The 13,225-nt window shown below is 49.1% G+C and overlaps 1 protein-coding gene across 3 annotated transcripts in view; it reads left to right on the top strand.

The window, feature by feature from the left end:
• LOC145356516 (ras-associating and dilute domain-containing protein-like) overlaps nt 1-13,225 on the top strand; it is a 185,432-nt gene that overhangs the window by 149,554 nt on the left and 22,653 nt on the right. For all 3 annotated transcript variants that reach the window (XM_080209251.1, XM_080209252.1, XM_080209253.1), the window contains one exon: nt 7,634-8,120. In XM_080209251.1, coding sequence (XP_080065377.1) covers nt 7,634-8,120 — 487 coding nt within the window. The remainder of the gene's footprint in view (nt 1-7,633; nt 8,121-13,225) is intronic.

Below are 13,225 nucleotides of genomic sequence, written 5' to 3'. Positions count from 1 at the left end.
TAGAAAGTATTTCATTGGTTGTAAAAGACTTTGGAAGATTGTCAAAGTTGCTACAAAGAAGTTCTTTCTTTCTATTTGCATATTGGAATAAGCAGAAAGTGATTCTGACTATGGTTACTGAGGTTGTAGTTACTGAGTCCCAGACTGCCCACCGCGTTACTGCTGTGCTGGCAAAAGGTAATCAGTCAATGAATTGTATGTTAATGACTCAGATTGTTCACATGCATTCTTCACTGTGTCACTGGATGGATTGATGTTAATTCAACAGGTCAATGGTCAGTGTACACTGTGACTGGGTGGCACAGTGTTTAGCACTGCTGCCTCACAGCGCCAGGGACCCAGGTTCAACTCTGGCCTTGGGGAACTGTGTGGAGTTTGCACTTTCTCCCCATGTGTGAGTTTCCTCCAGTTTCCTCTCACAATCCAAAAAATGTCTGCTGGTTAGATGCTAAATATTACCTCAATGTGCCCGAACAGGTACCACAGTGTGCTATTTTCACAGTAACTTTATCACAGTGTTAATGTAAGCCTACTTATGACAATAATAGACAAATAAATACATCTTTTGAAAGTCAGGGCAGGCACAATGGGCTGAATGGCCTCCTTCTGCACTGAAGGAATTATAGTCACTCTCTGTGTAACTACAGAATCACTGTTTATTCAGGGTGAGGGTCACTCACTGTGTAACTGTACAGAGTCACTGTTTATTCAGGGTGAGGGTCACTCACTGTGTGGTTAGCATAACAGATTGGGAGAAGCACATTAAGCAGTTGCAGAGTCAGATGAATTCCTGTGAATCGGAAGTGGTGATGTGTAATGGCTGGGTGTAACTTTCTATTTTTGGACATTCTGACGCTTGTTAAAATTACTGTAACAATGTGTGATACATTGAACTGCAACCGGAGGGTATCTACTTGCACATGTGGGTCGCGAGCCTACTGAGTCTCCTGTTACTTTTACAATCTTCTAACTTTCAAAACACAGAGGTCGCAGGGCTGCCAAGTTCTGCTCACGTGATGCCCCCTCCTCAGGAGGTTTCTGTTCACTGATGAACTCAAACTTACGCATGTAAAAATCAAAGTTATATCTTTTCCCTGCCCTCTTCTGTGGAACTCCTCCCCCGTGTTATGTAATGGGGCCGGGACCCGTCACAGGGCCGGGATCCACAAGGGGGCTGGGACCTGTAACGGAATCAGGATCTGTAACAGGATTGCGATTTGTAATGGGTCAGGAATCTGGGCTGGGATCTGTAATGGGGCAGGAATCTGGGCTGGGATCTGTAATGGGGCAGGACCCTGGACTGGGATCTGTAATGGGACAAGAATCTGGGCTTGCATTTGTAATGGGGCAGGAACCTGGGCTGGGATCTGTAATGGGACAGGAATCTGGGCTGGGATCTGCAATGGGGCCGAGTGCCTAAAGAGACTGGGATCTGTAATAGGGCCGGGATCAGTACTAGGGCCGGGTGCCGTAATGGGGCTGGGATATGTAATGGGACAGGAATCTGGGCTGGGATCTGTAATGGGGCTGGGATCTGTAATTTGGCCAGGCTCTGTAATTGGGCCAAGATCTATAATGGGACTGGGCTCTGAACAGGGCCGAGATCTGTAACGGGGCTGGAATCTGTAATATGACTGAGGTCTGTAACTGCTCCCTCATCAGGTGAGTGGGAGTTCAGTTTACAAACAGGGTATATAAAGACACAAACTCAATTTACAAAACAGTGGTTGGAATGCGAGTCTTTACAGGTAATCAAGTCTTAAACATACAGTGTAGAATGTACATATGAGTTTGTGTCTTTATATGCCTTGTTTTGTGAACAGAGTTCCCACTTACCTGACAAAGGGGCAGAGCTCCGAAAGCTAGTGACTTTTGCTACCAAAGAAACCTGCTGGACTTTAACCTGGTGTTGTGAGACTTCTTACCGTGTTTACCCCAGTCCAACACCGCATCTCCACATCATATCTTTAACTGGGCCAGGATCTGTAACGGGACTGGGTTCTGTAATGGCGCCGAGATCTGTAATGGGGCTGAGATTTGTGACAGGGCTGGAATCTGTAATTTGGCTAAAATCTATAATGTGGCCAGGATCTGTACCAGGGTACGGATGCCATAATGGGGCTGGGTGCTGTAACGGAGTGGGTGTGTAACAGTGCTGGGTGCTGTAACAGAGCTGGGTGCTGTAACAGGGCCAGGTGCTCTCACCCCACTCCACCAGATTAGTGTTCAGGCAATGAGGAGGTGATGTGTTGAGTGTCAGCTTGTCCCTGAGCCCACGAGGCTCTGTATTAAACTGCATTAATTTGAACTGTTGCAGTCTGAAGAGAGCCTGGGCTAGATTCAAACTCTCATTCTCTTGAAGCTGAACTTATTTGACTTTGTGTTCCACCAGTAGGTACACAAAGTACTCAGTACTTCTGTTTTGGAATGGGCCAAAGCAGTAATGTTGGAATAAACTGAACATGTATTTAAAAGGCAGCTCTGTCACAGCTTGGGGGCATCTGGACAATGTGAGATATTGGGGGCAATCAGGAGTTTTGATTTACAAAGTGTTAAAAGCAGCACCTCAAGTGAATAAGGTCATAAAAATATCTTTAATACAGGGTTATATGTAAAGAGTGTTAGGATCTGAGAATAATGATGTAATAGTGAATTTACAGGGGAGGTTTGGAGTACAGATTGGTGAAAATGCTATCGTGTTGGTCAAAATCTCTAAAATTTGTGGCCAGTAATTACTTGGTGGGGAGTCAGTGATGGAGTTTGACCAATCTGCTTGGGGAATAGTCTCCCTGGGGTTAGTAGGGTCGGTTCACGAGGCAACAGCCAAACAGAATGAACAGCTCAATGAAAGTGTCCACTGGCTTCAGATTTGGAACAAACCCTGAAACAGAGGGCAGGAGAGAGGGGACAGGATTCTGCTCAACGCTGCTGTTTTCCTTTATCGGAAATGTCAGCGGAGAACACATCCTCACTGTAACCGCCTGTCCCCCCACTGTAACCGCCTGTCCCCCCGCTGTAACCGCCTGTCCCCCCGCTGTAAACGCCTGTCCCCCCCACTGTAACCACCTGTCCCCCGCTGTAAACACCTGTCCCCCCTCTGTAACCGCCTGTCCCCCCCGCTGTAACCGCCTGTCCCCCCGCTGTAACCGCCTGTCCCCCCACTGTAACCGCCTGTCCCCCCGCTGTAACCGCCTGTCCCCCCCACTGTAACCACCTGTCCCCCGCTGTAAACACCTGTCCCCCCTCTGTAACCGCCTGTCCCCCCCGCTGTAACCGCCTGTCCCCCCGCTGTAACCGCCTGTCCCCCCGCTGTAACCGCCTGTCCCCCCCGCTGTAACCGCCTGTCCCCCCCGCTGTAACCGCCTGTTCCCCCGCTGTAACCGCCTGTTTCCCCTGCTGTAACCGCCTGTTCCCCCCGCTGTAACCGCCTGTCCCCCCGCTGTAAACGCCTGTCCCCCCGCTGTAACCGCCTGTCCCCCCACTGTAACCGCCTGTCCCCCCACTGTAACCGCCTGTCCCCCCCGCTGTAACCGCCTGTTCCCCCGCTGTAACCGCCTGTTTCCCCTGCTGTAACCGCCTGTCCCCCCCGTAACCGCCTGTCCCCCCGCTGTAAACGCCTGTCCCCCCCACTGTAACCACCTGTCCCCCGCTGTAACCGCCTGCCCCCCCCCCCCGCTGTAACCGCCTGCCTGCGCTCCTCCCACCCCACCACCCCCCTTCCCCGCCCTCCCTCCCCAAATTGCTTGCCCCCTTGTCGTAGCTGCCTGGTCCCTCGCCTCCCCCCATCGTTACTGCCTCACCTCCCCCCACCCTCCACCGCACTGTTACTGCCTGCCCCCCTGCCGTTACAACCTGCCCCTCCCTGTCTTTACCACCTGCCTTGCAGCCATTTAACGCTCCAGAAAGCAACAGTTGGCTTGAGATGGGATTGCTGTCCCACTCAGGAGGAGTTCGTTCCTTGGAGAGCTGCCAGTCAGTCTGACTGTCTCATTCCCGCAGGACTGCGTGCAGTCCACAGAGTCAAACTTCACTCAGAGGTGGGGGGTCCTCAGGGAAAGGGTGATCCCAGAGGAGTGGGCGTGCCTTCTGAGCTCCCCCCTCCTCTCCCTCCCATCCCACCCCTGGACAAACCCACCACTGAGGGATTTAAAATTCTCCATGTGTTGTTCTTGGATTTCCCATCAGTTTTCCCATTTTACAGTCTCAGTTCACCCAAAACTCTGCTTTCTCTTTCCTAATTCGCACCAAGTCCCGTTCCCCTATCAGCCGCTGTCACCTCCTACTTTGCCTCCCACTTCAGTGACAGTCTTGTTTTCCAGTCTCTGCATGGCCTTTCTCCTCTCGCTGACAAAATTGATAAGGTCCTGCACAAGAGGTCATGGTGCTGGGGGCTATATATTCACAGAGATAGAGGACTGGCTAACCCTCGGGAAAAGATTATCAGCTTAAATGGGTCATTTTCAGTTTGGTGAACTGACTGACTAACTAACTGATTAATGTGCGGGGCAGCATAATGGCTAGCACTGCTGCCTCGTAGCACCAGAGACCCAGATTCAAATCCTGGGTCACTGTCTGTGCAGAGACTGCATGTTCTCCCCGTGTCTGTGTGGGTTTCCTCCGGGTGCTCCAGTTTCCTTCCACAGTCCAAAGATGTGCGGGTTAGGTGGATTGGCTGTGCTAAATTCTCCCTCAATGTATCTGAACAGGCGCTGGAATGTGACGACTAAGGCATTTTCACAGTAACTTCATTGCAGTGTTAATGTAAGCGTTACTTGTAAATAAATAAAACTTAACTAGTGGAGTGCTGCAGGGGTCAGTACTGAGGCCTCAACTCCATATAATCTGATTTAATGATGTGGATGAAGGGACAGTCTGCACCGTGGCCAACTGTCCTGATGGTACGAAGATTGATCAGAAAGCAAGTTCTGAGGAGGATACAAAGGGCAGGATTTTCTGGCTGTGCTCACCCCAATACCAGAAAATCCTGTCTGCGGCCAACAGACCTTTCTATGGTCCACCCCGTTGCCCGTTACCACCCCCCAAAGATTCTGCAAAAGAATATCGAAAGGTTAAGGAAGTGGGTAAAAAATTGTCCGGTGCAGCATAACGTGGGAAAATACGAGATTGTCTTCTTTGGCAGAAAGAATTTTTAAAAATTAAGAGGAGAGAGAATGCAGAATGCTGGAGTACAACAAGATCTGGATGTCCTTGTACATGAATCATAAAAAGATTCAGGTTGCAAGTACAGAAAGTACTTAGCAAGGCAAATGGAATGTTGGCCTTAATTGCAAGGAGGAGAGAGAATAAAAGTAGGGAAGTCTTGCTGTAATTGTATGAGGCATTGGTGAGACCAAACCTAAATTGCAGAGGCTTGATCACCTTACTTAAGGAAGGATATACTTGCACTGGCAGCAGTTCAGAGGGAGTTCGCTGGAGTGATTCCTGGGATGAATGGGTTGTGTTTTGAGGAAAGGTTGAGCAGGTTGGGCCTATATTCATTGGCGTTTAGAAGAAAGAAGGTTATCTTATTAAAACAGATAATATCCTGAGCAGACTGGACTGGAGATGGAATGGATGCTACGGAATCACTGAATCCCACAATGCAGAAGGAGGTCTTCAGCCTATTGAATCTGCATCAACCACAATCCCACCCAATCCCTATCCCCATTTACCCCAGCTAGTCCCCTTGATACTGAGCAGCAATTTGGCATAGCCAATCCACCTAACCTTGGACTGTGGCAGGAAATCAGAGCACCCGGAGCAAAGCCATGCAGACACGGGGAGAACGTGCAAACTCCTCACAGACAATGATCCAAGCTGGGATTCGAACTGGGTCCCTGGCACAGTGAGGTAGCAGTGCTAACAACTTACTATTGTGCTGTCCCTGTTGGATGGATAGGAAAGTGGGGTTAAGGTCGCAATAAGATCAGTCACAATCTTATTGAATTGTGCAGTTTTAAGGGGCTGAATGGCCTACACTTGTTTCGAGTTCTAATGTGAATGAAACCTTGACAGTGTCAACATTGTGTTTGAACAAGGTGAGCGATAGGAACCAAATGGCTGCACAAATTAGCAGCGCTCATGGGACATCGCTCCTGCCTCAGCTCCTCTCCTGCTATAAACCTCACTCACACTCTTGTTTGCTCCAACTGTTCCTGACTGGTCTTCCATTTTACAAACTCTGCTCATCCAAAACTCTTGCTCCCTGTGTCCTAATTTGCACTAAGTCCCGTTCCCGTGTCACCCACTCTCCCCACTCCCTCCTTCGTCCAGCACCACCCCCTAGTCCCAGGAACATCCTCTCACCAGCCACCCTCCCAGCCCAAGACCATCTCAAGTTTAAAATTCTCATTCTTTCATGAATGAGAGGGGAAGAAGCAGGGAAAGAGGCTGGGAGACAGCGAGGAGGGGTCTTTATCACACCGGGACATTCCAAACCTTTTTAAAATCTCATACAAAACATTTCCTATGTGTCATCAGTTTGGATTGGGGAACAGAGTCAGAGAGATAACTGATGAAATTGACCCTATTCATTGTGTGAGCTCTTTCATTTCCCTTTCTGAGAATGAGTGGCACCATCACCAGAGAATTCACTGGCTGAGATTGAGGGTCATCCTTTCATCCTCATTTTATCAAATTCCTCAATGACTCCTTGTAGCAGTAAAACAGCCAGCAGCGAGAGGCTGAACCATCGGAAACAGGAGGCCTCTGATTCCAGCTCGGGACTGGTTTATATCAGAACAGCAAATTTCAGTTAAAGCACAAATCCAAGTGGGGGGGTAAAATTCAACACTCTGTATTCTGTGGGGGTAAATCGATTGGCTGGGTGGGGAGTGAGATGGGTTTTTGGTGACGGGATCCACACCAAACGCAGTCGCCACTCAGTCAGGAGCCTTTTCCCTTTTAGGAATCCAGGACACAGACATTCGACCTCAACAGTAAGAAAATGCTGGAAAATCTCAGCAGGTCTGACAGCACCTGTTGAAAGAGAATAGAGCCAACGTTTCAATTCTGGATGACCCCTCGCCAGAGCTAAAGACAAAGAAAATAGTGTGAGATTTTTACTGGAAGGGTGAGAGGGGTTGGGATTGACAAAGATGTCGAGACAAAAAGACAAAGGGGATGTAAACAGTGATGATCAAGGCTAAGAATGGTGTGGATAGCGGTCATCACAATGTGTACACAGCAGAACAAAGTAAACTGATAACAAAGGACAACCTGAGACGTGTAACAGATATCCCTGAGGCGTGTAACAGATATCCCTGAGGCGTGTAACAGATATCCCTGAGGCGTGTAACAGATATCCCTGAGGCGTGTAACAGATATCCCTGAGGCGTGTAACAGATATCCCTGGTGGGCTGAGGGAAACAAGATGGAAAGTCAGATGGAAGAAATGAAAATTTAAAAAATAAATAAATAAATGGAGATAGAGTGGAGGTGAGAGTTCAGGCTTTGAAGTTGTTGAATTCAGTCCGGAAGGCTGTAAAGTGTCCAATTGGAAGATGAGGTGCTGTTCCTCCAGTTTACGTTGATTTTGAGTGATCATCGGGCAATCCTGAGGGCAGGTTGCAGAAAGTTGAGGTTTAACCAGAGAATTTGTAACTCTCTTTATAACTTCTTCTCTTGGTTTCAGAATGCATCTCCAAGAGCAGGAGCAGTTCCAGATGTTGGAGCAGGAACAGTTCTAGGAACAGGATCACTTCCAGATGTTGGAGCAGGGGCTGTAGGAATGAGGACTACCAGCTCTGCAGATGTTTCTGGGCACTCTGCCAATCAGGACACTGCTTGCCACTCCAGCTCAGTGGTCCAACCAGTGTATGGAAGGAAATACTTGCGAATGGACCGTTCTGTGTTCCACGGCCATGCCCCCAGCAGCCTTCAATCCTGCCAGGCTGAGCTGGCACACAAGCTGAAAAGTCTTCAGCTCCAGAGTTGTCTGCCTGGGCAACAGGACATTGGTCAGAAGAAATTGGCCTTGGATCCCTCCTGCCTACTGACCCCACCCAACACACCACAAATATTGGAGTTGGCCGAGGGTGAGAGTGATCCCGTGGAGCTGGCCTGCAGACAAATGGTTAATGGTGACCAACTGGAAGCATCTAACGGGAACAGTCCACAAGGTAAGACTGTGACTGGCTCTGCAGCCCAGAGCCAATTAAAAAAATCCTTCGTATTGCATGGAAAAGAGAGATTACGACAGGAAAATCTTTCTGTCTTTCCTTCCTTTCCTGCTTCCATCCATTTTGTACATTTTTCTTTGTGTCTCATGTTCTCTGCCTCTTTTCTGTCTTTCTTACCCCGCTCCTATCCCTCTCTGTCCTAGTCTCGATGTCCCTCTCTCTCTATTGTTCTCTGTGTATTATCCATGCATGTCTCTCCTTTTCTGATATCTTGTATTAATCCCTCTCCATCTCCCCGACCCGATTCTAGTTTCACCCAGAGATGGAAATATCTGCCCAAGATCTACCAATCAAACCCTTCCATAAATTTATAGATATTGATTATGTCTTCCTCAGTGTTCCCTGTTCCAGAGTAACAAGTCGCAGTTTGCTCAGTCTTTCCTGATGGGAATAATCTCTCGGCTCTGTCACCATTCCAATCTTTCATGAATTTTCTGTCCAGGTTGAGGCTACTTCCTGCAGGGGAATGAAGCACTGTCTATTCAGCAGAGACAGAGTCAATCGAGGCTCCAAAAGAGAGTTGGATAATTATCAGAAGTGAAAACATTTGCAGCCCTATGGCTAAAAGGCAGGAACTGGATCTTTCAGAGATCTGTAACCATCCTAAGATTCTATCATTTTAAGCAAACTGCATCAGAATTAAACACTCCCAAGACAGGTACAGCACAGCGTTAGTTACAGAGTAAAGCTCCTTCTACACTGTTCCCACATCAAACACTCCCAGGACAGGTACAGCATGGGGTTAGTTACAGAGTAAAGCTCCTTCTACACTGTTCCCACATCAAACACTCCCAGGACAGGTACAGCACAGGGTTAGATACAGAGTAAAGCTCCCTCTACACTGTCCCCCATCAAACACTCCCAGGACAGGTACAGCACGGGGTTAGATACAGAGTAAAGCTCCCTCTACACTGTCCCCCCATCAAACACTCCCAGGACAGGTACAGCACGGGGTTAGATACAGAGTAAAGCTCCCTCTACACTGTCCCCATCAAACACTCCCAGGACAGGTACAGCACGGGGTTAGATACAGAGTAAAGCTCGTTCTACACTGTCCCCCATCAAACACTCCCAGGACAGGTACAGCACAGGGTTAGATACAGAGTAAAGCTCCCTCTACACTGTCAAACAAAGAACAAAGAAGAACAAAGAACAACCCAGCACGGGAAACAGGCCCTTCGGCCCAACGAGCCCGCGCCGCCGCATCGCCCTACACCTATTCTACCCTGCATGTCTACGAATGGGACCCTACTCAGTCAGATTCAGGGAAGAAATAGTGTCAATTTGGTGGAAACCAATTAGCCTAAGAGCACATCTTTGGGGTGTGGGAGGAAACCGGAGCGCCCGGAGGAAACCCACGCAACCACAGGGAGAATGCGCAAACTCCCACAGACACAGGCCCAAATCCATGTATCTGCACAGCTAGCAGTGCTAGTCACTGAGCTGTTGTGGAGCCCGTCTATCGGTCCAGGATCAAGCACACACACCGACATGAAGTACTAGGCCACTCCTGGACTTCCAAGAGCAGCCCACGCACGACCCACCGTGTGCATGCCCCTCGCTTGACACGAGGTGGACCTCCACCTGTGGAATAAAGACAAAAAATATTAATCATACAGCCTGCCCTTCCGGTGTCTCCCGAGGTTTAACCCTATTTAATAGCCCCTACCATATCCCTCCATTCTCGTTTCACTCATGTGCCTATCTAACTGCATCTTAAACGAGTCCAACGTGCCTGCCTCCACCACCCTACTCGGTAGCGCATTCCAGACCCCCACAACTCTCTGCGTAAAGAACCTTCCTCTTACCTCCAAATTATACCTCCCCCCCCTCACCCTTAAGTGATGACCTCTTGTGTTCGTACCCAGTCTAGGGAGCAGTCTCTCACTATTAACTCTATCTATTCCCTTCAGTATCTTATATACCTCTATCATGTCCCCTCTCAATCTCCGTCTTTCCAAGGAGAATAGCCCCAGTCTCTTCAGTCTCTCCTCGTAACCCAGTCCCCCCATGCCAGGCAACATCCTGGTAAACATCCTCTGCACCCTTTCCAGAGACTCCACGTCCTTCCGGTAATAAGGTGACCAGAACTGGATGCAGTACTCCAAATGCGGTCTAACCAACGTTCTGTATAACTGAAGCATTAGACGGCAGCTTTTATACTCTAAGCCCCTTCCTATAAAGGCTAACATCCCATAAGCCTTCCTAACAACGTTCTCCACTTGTGACGCAACCTTCATGGATTTGTGAACCTGCACTCCCAGGTCTCTCTGTACGTCTATACTCCTAATCGGCCTACCTTTTATCACATAGCTCCTCTCTGCATTATTCCTTCCAAAATGCATCACCTCGCATTTGTCAGGATTAAATGCCATCTGCCACCTATCTGCCCACTGCACCAACCTATCTATATCCTGTTGTATCACCTGACAATCCAGTTCTGTACCCGCCAACCCTGCCATCTTGGTGTCATCAGCAAACTTGCTGATCACACCACCTACTCCCTCTTCTAAGTCATTTATGTAGACTACAAAGAGGAGAGGTCCCAGTACCGAGCCCTGCGGCACACCACTGGTCACTGGCCTCCAGCCCGACAAGGTACCCTCCACAACTACCCTCTGTCTCCTATTTCCCAACCAGTTCTCAATCCACCTAGCTACCTGGCCTCGTATCCCATGCGCCTTAACCTTTTCTACCAGCCTACCATGAGGGACTTTGTCAAATGCCTTACTGAAATCCATATAGATGACATCAACGGCTCTCCCATCGTCAACCGTTTTTGTCACCTCCTCAAAGAATTCCACCAGATTCATAAGGCAAGACCTCCCTCTAACAAAGCCATGTTGCGTATCCCTAATCAGATCGCAACGCTCCAAATGCTCATACATCCTACCCCTAAGTATTTTTTCCATTAACTTCCCTACCACCGACGTCAAACTCACCGGCCTATAATTCCCAGGGTTATCCCTACTACCTTTTTTGAACAACGGGACCACATTTGCTACCCTCCAGTCTTCTGGGACCTCACCTGTGTCCAAAGAAGAGACAAAGATGTGCGCCAGAGGCCCAGCAATTTCATCTTTCGCCTCCCTAAGCAGCCTGGGATAAATACCATCAGGCCCCGGAGCTTTATCCGTCCTTACGCTACCTAAAAGCCCTAGCACTTCCTCTCTCGTAATAACTATATCCTGCAACTGCACCTCCGCTCCCTCCAAGAGACCGCACAATTCCGAACCCCTCTCCTTCGTGAATACCGACGCAAAGTATTCATTCAGGAGCTCCCCCATTCCCTCCGACTCAATACACAACTCTCCACTCTTGTCCCTAAGAGGACCAATTTTCCCTCTAACTACTCTCTTGCCTCTAATATAGGAATAAAATGCCTTAGGATTATCCTTAATCCTACTGGCCAAAGCCATCTCATGCCCTCTCTTCGCCCTTCTAATTCCCCTTTTTAGCTCCCTCCTACTCTCTCTATATTCCTCCAGCGCACACTCCGTACCCATTTGTTTTGACCTAACATACGCCTCCCTCTTCTTCCTAACCCCATCAAACACTCCCAGGACAGGTACAGCACAGGGTTAGATACAGAGTAAAGCTCCCTCTACACTGTCCCCCCATCAAACACTCCCAGGACAGGTACAGCACGGGGTGAGATACAGAGTAAAGCTCCCTCTACACTGTCCCCCCATCAAACACTCCCAGGACAGGGACAGCACGGGGTTAGATACAGAGTAAAGCTCCCTCTACACTGTCCACATCAAACACTCCCAGGACAGGTACAGCACGGGGTTAGATACAGAGTAAAGCTCCCTCTACACTGTCCCCATCAAACACTCTCAGGACAGGTACAGCCCGGGGTTAGGTACAGAGTAAAGCTCCCTCTACACTGTCCCCATCAAACACTCTCAGGACAGGTACAGCCCGGGGTTAGGTACAGAGTAAAGCTCCCTCTACACTGTCCCCATCAAACACTCTCAGGACAGGTACAGCCCGGGGTTAGGTACAGAGTAAAGCTCCCTCTACACTGTCCCCATCAAACACTCTCAGGACAGGTACAGCCCGGGGTTAGATACAGAGTAAAGCTCCCTCTACACTGTCCCCATCAAACACTCTCAGGACAGGTACAGCCCGGGGTTAGGTACAGAGTAAAGCTCCCTCTACACTGTCCCCATCAAACACTCTCAGGACAGGTACAGCACGGGGTTAGATACAGAGTAAAGCTCTCCATCAGATGGATCTTAAACTGAAATTTTTTTGCGTCGTGATCAGAACATTCTAAATCTCTTTCTTTCTCTGTCTACCTCTGTCTGTGTCTCTGTTCTCTGTCTCCTCTCTGACTCTCACTCTCTTCCTCAGTCTCTCTGTGTCTCTCACTCTCTCTGGGTCACCTTATCCCTCTTTCTCTCTCTCTCCCTCTTAGTTTTCTTTCTCCCTCACCCATCTGATTTTCAGACTGTTCTGTGCCAATCTCTCTCTCTCCCTCCTGTTTTGTGTTTCTCTCTCTGTCTCCTGCCCAGTGTTTGTCTGTCTCTGTACTGTCCCCATGTGCCACTGACTTGCTTTTCCCATTCTCTCACTCTTTTTTCTTTCTCACCTTCCCATTCTGTGTCTCTCTGCTTCCTTCTGTTCACAGCTCACAGTTAACAGGTCACCACCTCCTTGGCGTGGAGCAGCGCTCTCATTAACGTTCCGGCAGTGGCCAGTGACAGGAACAATAGCTTTGGATTCCAGTCACATCGGCAGGCCTGGAGGAACCTGCTCACAATGTGTTCCACTCACTCTGATCGGCACAGCTGGACAACATTCTTCAGCCTGGCTCTGTGCTGAGGCTGGGAGCCTGTCACTGTACTCATGATTCCCAGAATGTTTGCAGCAACAGGCAGATGGGAAATGAAGGCTGGGAGAGGGAGAAAACTGGAAGGGATGAGGAGCAAAATCAAAAGGAGAAAGGGGGAGGTAGGAAGCGATAGAGAGAAGGGAGGGAGGGAGAGAGGATGGGGCAAATGTGAGAAACAACATTTATACAAGGGAGAGGCGCAGAC

The sequence above is a fragment of the Carcharhinus amblyrhynchos genome, chromosome 21 (assembly GCF_965287045.1).
Source record: "Carcharhinus amblyrhynchos chromosome 21, sCarAmb.v2.hapA, whole genome shotgun sequence".
Classification (NCBI taxonomy): domain Eukaryota; kingdom Metazoa; phylum Chordata; class Chondrichthyes; order Carcharhiniformes; family Carcharhinidae; genus Carcharhinus; species Carcharhinus amblyrhynchos.
This window is presented reverse-complemented; position numbering and strand designations above follow the sequence as displayed.